At 37.5% G+C, this 9025-nt stretch overlaps 1 protein-coding gene across 1 annotated transcript; it reads right to left on the bottom strand.

Annotated features, from left to right (window-relative positions):
• Nucleotides 1-1378: 1378 nt before the first annotated feature.
• Nucleotides 1379-6424, bottom strand: LOC120519901 (serum paraoxonase/arylesterase 2-like; the record flags this gene model as incomplete). The annotated part of the gene is made up of 3 exons (XM_039742656.1): nucleotides 1379-2963; nucleotides 3159-3287; nucleotides 6344-6424. Coding segments are annotated over 3 exons (390 nt in total), but the record flags the coding sequence as incomplete, so codon positions are not given.
• Nucleotides 6425-9025: the final 2601 nt, after the last annotated feature.

Genomic DNA, 9025 nt, shown 5'->3' on the forward strand with positions numbered 1-9025 from the left:
TGTACTTAGAGTGGGAAAGCACACAATGTTTCTTTAAGTTGTAGAAATATACTTTAATACACACAAGAAAAACTGCTCAGTACTCTAAAATCCTAATAAAATATCACCCAACAGAAAGAACGCAGCACATACAATGTAGAATAAAAGCAAGAGTCAGCATGCAATGCCCAAACTCAAGATTGTATTTGCATGAAGGTTATATACTAAAAATATGGGCAGGACATGGCAATTATTAAATTAATTTAAATCATACCGCATTACACTTAAGAAGTAGGTTAATAGTAATTAATATATATTTGATCATCCTGTAATCTTAACCACTACTTTGTAATGATAATAACTTGTTTTTATAAAGTGCATGCTTCCTTTACAATATAATGTGCTATTTGTTTTAAGCATGCTTTATAAAGTTTTTAAAAGGAAATATATAAATTACAAAAAATGATTCTGTAAGTGAAACTAATTGTTTTTGTTAGTGAACAAAAAACTCAATGACGTAATTTAGCATTGCAGGGTTCAGAATGCAAGAAAGTGTGGAAAAAGAGAGAGGCATGTGGATGTTAATTCAGATGTGAAGGAAGTGACAGTACAAAGAAAAGGTGACTATAGTGTGACAACAAGCAGATACCGGGGGAAACTAAGACATAGAACAATGGACATTTTCAATACTTGCTATTTTTAAAAGTAAATCTTTATTATTTGATTGTGATTCCAGTGTATGTTTTAGACATTGCTGATCCAGAAATTGGTACTACTGTAGAAGTCAGTACTGTAGTCTTGAATCCAATAAGTCCAGGAACCAATCCTCGACCATAAGGTACTAGAATAAATACTGTACATGTGCCACAGGTCCAAATTGGGAAGTAACAGAATTGTACCTGATATATGAGTCCAAATAAAGGCAGCACTTGACAGTCCCTTAGGACTGAGTTTGAATGTCTGATCCACGTCACCTACTGTGTCTGATAGGGATGTATAGTAACTGCTTGAAAGTCTACTCTAGCTGCCATAGAAAGGGTCTGTCCTTCCTCATATTTAAAAGTAAAGCTGGACTTCTGTTATTTATAAAATGACTGTGAAAAGCAATTTCTGTAAAATGAACTGAAAGTCAACGTAACAATGTACTTCGTCTTATCATTTTTTTCTATCATAAAAGTGCATGTGGTCATTAAAGCCTGTTTTGGCTGACGGTTGTATCAGCAGATATTGAATAAGGCACAGCCTGCGGTCATACAGTAAATGTTAGTCTGAACAGACTTAATGAATTGTAGCCTTCCTGGGTATTTGTCCATTTGGTATTTTTGTTCTGTCAGACAGCAATCAGCTCATCTCATTAAAGGCAGAAGAGGTTTACTAAACCAGTCGAGATCCTAATGGCTTTTTTTTTTTTACTTTTCTAGTCAATAACATGCCTCCTTTCTTTTGGAAATCTCTGGCACATGTGCCTCCTTGACTGCTTTCATAATCCCAACCACTCCCCTCAACCCGCTGTTGACATGCAGTCAGTTCATTTTAGTCATGAACGCAGCCCAGTTTGACTTCTTTTCTTTGGAGATCACCCAGGCTCAATGCCTGGCATCATTCTTTGGATATCTAACTACAGTCTTTGGCCACTGTCAGTGTCCACCATGTCTGAAGATGTCCAGCTCTCCATTAAGATCACTTCTATATGATGAACCACATCGATTAAATGCATTACTGACGCATCAGTCCATAGGTATCAGCTAACAGGTGTTTAACTGAAATTGGTTTTAAAGTTTTCAATCCTTTCATCATTTCCTAAAGTCCTCTATCACCAGGAACTTGCCATTTGAATATCACAAGGTGGGCTACAGTTTATTCTGGGATGCTCAAACTCAAACCTGGTTTCCCAGTGGCTGCAGGATTTTATTCCAACACATTTGTTTCTTACTCAAATGGTATAACAACTGAATCCCACCCCTCTCCATATGTTGGGTGAACCCACAGCATGGCCTTTTTGTTTGGATAGATCCCAACCAGGCTATGTGGGTCACCTAGCCAGCAATCCAACATCAAGCCAGGCTCTAGCAATGACTGCTGGTATCTCTGCTCCAGGAAGTTCAAGAATATTTATTGAGTAGTATCATGGGAGTGTTATTTTTGGAATGTTCTTTGTCTGGTACTATGTTTCCATTAACTTGCTATAGGTAGCCACAGCTTCACTGGACACAGGAGGTCATTAGATCATCCACTAGGCCATGGTTGCAATCCTAGAAGGACTGTTCTGATAAGTACTAAATAAAGAGGATGGGTAGTTTACCAGGTAAGCATCAATTCACTATTACTAATGACTTAATAAAGCAAACACTTTCAGAACTTTACTTGTATTTTTTTCCTGAAAAAATGTGTTTCACTGGAAAATATTGATAAGTATGTTCACCAGTTTAGGGCTTTTCATTTTCTAGAATACTATGGAAATTTAATTAAATTACATAAGAAACGTAGCACAATCAGCATTAGAAAGTATTCAAGCAGTTCTGTTTGTATAATGTTTTATGAAAATTAATATGTTCATCTTAAAGTTATTATTGATCAATAAAGTACATAATTTTTAAACTGAAAAATGGGCCTTGTAATAAAAAAAGGAGAACTCTATGAAGGTAAGGATTTAAATATTTATAAAAGCTTTGTGAATATGGTTAAATGAACTGTCAGCAAAAGAGAAATCCTTCCTGGTATTGAGGAGCTTCTTTAGACCCAAGCATGTATTTAAAGTGCAACCCAAGTTTGTTTTAGGTAATCCTGACGTTTTGGTATAGAAGTTAGTCAGACTGCAGAGGGTTTAAATCACAGAGTAGTGCTTTGTGAAAGATTGTACCGATAAGGAGCTTCCTTCCTTTGTAGGGTGCAGCAACTGAGGATCCTTGAATCACACTGCCATTATCTGCATATGCCTGAAAAACCATGGGCTTCTCTGAGTGGATGTTCTTTATCTGCAAAACCTGTAAATGGAATGAGAAAGCTGAGACGGAAATGTTTATGGTTCATTTAGTAAATATACATGTCAATTAAAAATACACACAGCTTTATAGTGTTACCCTTAAACTCGTATAAAGCAAGTATTAGAGGACAACAAACAAATTAAAAAATAAACTTTTAACAGTAAAAGAATAATACAAAAATATTTATGAACCAACCTCAGACCCAGGTGGAACGTCAGGATTATAATTAAACATTTTCCAGCCATTGGGATGACAGCCAACCCACAGGTCACCAGTTTCCTGGTCCACATCTATGTTATCAACTAAAGTTCCCAAGTGCAGTACCTGCAGTTCATATAAAATACTCAGAAAATAAAAAGACATTGTGAAGTGGGGCCCACTAAGAGATACGTACAGTGAGTGTTATGACATGTGTGCGAGTATTATGGCAAGCTAAATTAACACTTAAAGATATCTCAAGATGCATTTTAAGATCTCTTAAAATGAATTATAAAAATGCACCGATCTGAAACATGCCAAATAACCTGTTTAAAACTGGACTTTTAAAATATTAAGGGAACACTTAAATCACACATTGGATCTCAATGAACAAAATATTCAAGTGAAAAATATTTACTGAGTAATACTTTACAATTCATTGAGAGCAAAATGCTGCAACAAGAGCCAATGGAAACCAACATCACCAACCCACTGATGGCTGTATTCAACATCACACTGAAAATCAAAGTCAAAAAATATAATCACAGCAACTCATAATGTGACTCAGTAGTATGTGTTGCACCCACGTGCCTGTATGCACTCCTGAAAATGTCTGTGCATGCTCCTGATGAGACAGTGGATGGCGTCCTGGGAGATGTTCTCCTGACTTGAATCAAGGCATTAGTGAGCTCCTGGACAGTCTGTGGCACTACGTGGCGGTGTTAGATGCACTGATACATAACGTCCCAGAGTTTCTCGTTTGGATATAGATCACTGGCATCAATGCCTTCGTCATCCTGGGACTGCCTACACACTGTGCCCACATGAGGCCAGGCATTGTCCTATACCAGGAGTAACTCAAGGGCCACTGCTCCAGCATAAGGTCTGACAGTGGCTCCGAGGAATTAATTCTGATACCTAATAGCACTCAGGGTACCGTTTTTCTAGAACATGGAAGTCTGTGCTACCCTCCAAGGATATGCCTCCCCAGAGTTCACTGACCCATCGCCAGTCTGCATAACATTCACCATAGCGTCCCCAGACTCTTTCATGTCTGTCACATGTGCTCAGTGTGAACCTGCTTTCATCTGGGAAAAGAATGGAGCGCCAATTGTGGTATTCTATGAGGAGTGCCAATCAAGTTGCGCAGTGAGGGACTGTGAGCACAGGTCCTACTAATAGACGTCTGGCTTCCATGCCACCTTCATGGAGTCAGTTTCTGACACTTTGGTCAGAAACATGCACACCAGTTGCCAGCTAGAGGTCATTTTGTAGGGCTCTGCCAATGCTCCTACTGTTCCTCCTTGCAGAAAGGAGCAGATACTGGGTTTGCTGCTGGGTTGATGCCCTTCTGCGGCCCTGTCCAGCTCTCCTCATGTAATGGCCTGTTTCCTGGTATGTCCTCCATGCTCTTGAGACTGTTCTGGGAGACACAGCAAAACGTCTTGTGATGAGACATATGGAGGTGCCATCCTGGAGAAGCTGGACTTTCTAAGCAATATGAATCAGCTGCTACCCATAGTGAAAAGAACACTAGCAAAACACTAAACTTGAGAAGAAGCAGTCAGAAAGAATAAGGAGAGAGCAACTATCTGAGGCCATCACCCTTAAAGCCATTCCCTTTTTGGGGGTTGTCTTGCTGTTGCCTCTCCAGTGTACCTGTTGTCACTTTCATTTGCACCTAAGCAGGTGAAGTTGATTCACAATCGCTTCTTGCTTCCTAACTGGACAGATTGATATCCCTGAAGCTTAACTAACTTCTTGTTAGACTGTGATGATTACGTGTTCCCTTATTTTTTGCAGTTATCCTCACATTGGCCAATGAGTAGGATATTTACAAATTGAACAGTAATTTATGGTATTTAAAAATATAGTTTAAATATCATAAATTAATTTCCTTCTAACCTAAAATGGAATTGTGCACTATTTGAGATAACAAAAAAATGTTTTCAACATAACTCAAATTTTATTTCAACATATCTCACATTTTAAGAAATCTTTTAAAAGACAAAGTTGTTTCAAGGTTTCTGAATATCTTTTTCAAGAATCTGAAATACAATAAAAGTTATCTCAAATCTTTTTCGGATATCTCAAAATAGCGTTGTGCCTGTTTTCAAATACATGAAATATGTTTCACACTAGATCAACATACCTTCCTGTGAATTTTAATATATCTGAAATGCATTTTGAAATATCTTAAAAGAGAAAAGGAAGTCCCACTGAAAGAACAGAGTAATTCACTGGAAGTGGGTTTGAGATATATCAGACTTTTTTCAAAGTAAATTTGTGATATTTTAAAATATTTCTGAGATATCCTGAAATTAATAGGTGTTATTTTGCTATATCTGAGAATGCATTTTAGGTACAGTATTTGAAACAGGATATTATGAAATGAGTTTCCCATATCTGAACACGTAAACTGCATTCTAATGTATTTAAAATTAATTTTGAATTATCCATAAACATTAATGAAATTTGTCATAGGGTGTGTTCCCGGCTCTCAACTTCTTTTGCAGACAGTAGGAATCTTACCCTTCCCATGACTATGAACAGGAGACAAAAGATGCAGAGACGTGACCATAATTGGTGTCAGTAGTTCACACTGCCATTGGTCATGTGTTCACTCCTTTGATTGTTGACTGTCAGTGTAGAATTCATACACTTTCTCTGTGTTCTAATGGATGTTTTCTCATCCATTCCAAATATACTGCAGATGTGTTATGTTAAACCCCTCTGGGTGTGGACATGCAAGTGTGTCCAGCACTTAACTGGCATTCTTTCAAGTGTTTCCTGCACTGTACCTAATATTTCTGGGACTGGCCTCAGTCCACAGTCACAATATACTGGAATTAGCAGTTTCAGAAAATGAATTGAAAGGTAGATTTCCTTAATTTATGGACCACCTAAATTATAGATTACTGTGATTTTGTGTACAGAAAATTTGAATTTATAAAGAGATTGAGGAGATCTCTATAATTGACAAAAAAGTTACTAACAAAAGAGTTTGTCTGAAATCAGCAAATGTAGCAAATGTTACTGCCTCTGTAAGTCTTACTAAATTTCAGGGCCCACTCCAGGGAGGAGAAAAAAAGTTTCCTTATTTTGTGTTCCAACATACCATAAAAGGCACTAAAGGACTACCTAAACGTTGATCACCACTTCCACATTGACAGGTGACTCACCTTCAAAGGAGTCAAGTTTTTGTCTTCTTGTACTTCCAAAATGTGAATGCAGCTTCCAAAAATGTCTGCAACATTAAATACCTGAAACCAAAAATGAGGTTAGTGTCATTAGATCCACAATACACTGGGTCACATATCTTTTTTTGGCCACTTTGAATTTATCATTTTCCCATTTAATTGTTGATATCAGAGCTTTTATTTCTGTACTTTCAATGGCGACGACAGTAATAAAAAAGGGAATTGAATTACTTAGTAAAGAACACAGCTGATACTACCCATAATATGTTATGGTTTTCACTATTTAGCTTTACAGTCTTTATTTCAAATGGACAATATGACACCAATTAATACTGTAATCTAAGAGAATGACAGAACGAGCTTTAAAAGTATTCTTATAATGCACTACATGCATCGGTTATATTTAATATGACTGCCACATGGGCCTTATTTGCAACTGAAAGGTGAGAAAGTATAAACTGTATGCTGTATATTCACGGTCCTAATAGCAGCTCATATTCATTTCTTCTTCTTTCGGCTGCTGCTGTTAGGGGTTACCACAGCGGATCATCTTCTTCCATATGTTCCTGTCCTCTGCATCTTGCTCTGTTACACCCACCACCTGCATGTCCTCTCTCACCACATCCATTAACCTTCTCTTAGGCCTTCCTCTTTTTCTCTTGCCTGGCAGCTCTATCCTTAGCCTCCTTCTCCCAATATACCCTGCATCTCTCCTCTGCACATGTCCAAACCAACACAATCTCGCCTGTCTGACTTTGTCTCCCAACCGTCCAACTTGAGCTAACCATCTAATGTCCTCCTTTCTAATTTAGTCCATTCTCGTCACACCCTATGCAAATCTTAACTCTACCACCTCCAGCTCTGTCTCCTGCTTTCTGGTTGGTGCCACCGTCTCCAATCCATGATAATTTGATGATAAACTCTTTGTTAAGGAGCTCTATTCCTCCATTCACCTTGGGGCCTGTGGGCCTTGGTTACCACACTGGGTGACAACAACGATAGTGACGCCACTGTTTGGAAGGACATTTGCACTTCCATTCACTATCACTAAGTAAAAAAGTCTGAACATTTTTGAGAAAGAGATTTCAGAAGTCTTGCATGTCTGTCTTATAAATAATACCTGGAGTGATGCTTGTGTCGCATGACCAGAAAGGACATACTATACTGTAAACAATGCAAAGACTGTCCTAATAATGGCAGCACAAATCCAAAAAAATAGGAAAAAAAAGAAGGCAAAGTAGTGTTGCCAGTATTTAAAAGGTGTGAAAGCAAATCATATGTATAGAAATGATACAGAAATGAGTATTAGAGATAACAAAAACAGGGAGAGCTAAATCCCATTCACAGGCAGGGAGTGTCTGCTGCTACATACAGCAGGCTAATAAACTGGGTCGAAATGTCCCATAGGATTTTTTTTTGTCTTTTCATAGAGTGGCCATTGTTATAAGAAAAAAAATCCATTAAGCATAATAACAGGATGATTAGCAAATCATAGAACATTCATACAATAAATGAAAGAAATGTACTGAAGGTTTAAGTCCAGCTCATTTATATGCCAGTTTAAAATATGAAAGTAATTTATAAACTGTCTAATATTTATGACTTGGGTGTTTTATTCTGTTCTGAATATTCATTCATCCATTTGAATCTACTTAAACAACATTTAGGATCACAGGAGACCAATCCTGGTGACTTTTGGTGCAACCCTAGAAGTTGAGACAGGGCTCTCTCAGCCACTCACAGCCATTTTGAGTCACCAGTCAACCTGAACTCTGTGAAGCCATGCAGATACAGGGAGCAATGTCCAAACCCAAAGAGTGACTAGACCAAGATTCCAACATTATTGATGTTGTATTTCTTACTGTGAACTGCCTTCAACCAGTGCATGAGGTACAAATCAAATCAAAATATCACTTGGCACTGTAAGAATACCTAGCAAAAAATATCGATTACATCAACCACCATAGCTCCAGTGCAGAAACAAAAACCCAGCTTAACATGAATCTTAAAGAAAAACAAGCAACCTTGAGACCCTCAAATGAAAGTGGAGGAAAAGACTGGAAGACAAGCTACAAGTAAACCACAAGAATCTTGCTACATTTTCTAACAGTACGTTTTCTGATGATTTATTTCATTTATGCTAGTGTTTTATTATTTTTCTGTTAATTGTCACTGTACTAGTCTGTGAGAGACGTGTAAGTCAAACATCATAGAACTTTACAGCAGTGGTTCTCAATCCATTTTCCACAAATCCACCTCAAGTATTCCGCAAGTTGGAGTTCACTTGCTTATCGGTGAACGATGGACTGTGCATTTGGCATCTAAATTCTGTACTGTTCATTTTGCCACCTGTTTACAGTGATAATTCATTCAACCTTCAATCAGTTTATGAACATTATATGTAAGTCTTCCATCAGATAATTGATTACTGTATTTGCAAACAGAATTATTTTGATATTCATTCAATAAAAATAATTGATAAATTCATCATAAAAATGTCTCATCTCAACAAAATCACTCCTGCAGACATTGACAGTGCTGTTGCTAGTACTAGTAGAGTCGAAGAGGATTTTACTGAAAAAAGAAAGATTAAATCAACATCACGAAATGTTAATCACTTGTACAATGCAGAGTATTTGAAATTTCGGATTTACCTGGACCAGG

This window comes from Polypterus senegalus, unplaced genomic scaffold, assembly GCF_016835505.1.
Source record: "Polypterus senegalus isolate Bchr_013 unplaced genomic scaffold, ASM1683550v1 scaffold_3974, whole genome shotgun sequence".
In the NCBI taxonomy this organism is placed as follows: Eukaryota; Metazoa; Chordata; class Cladistia; order Polypteriformes; family Polypteridae; genus Polypterus; species Polypterus senegalus.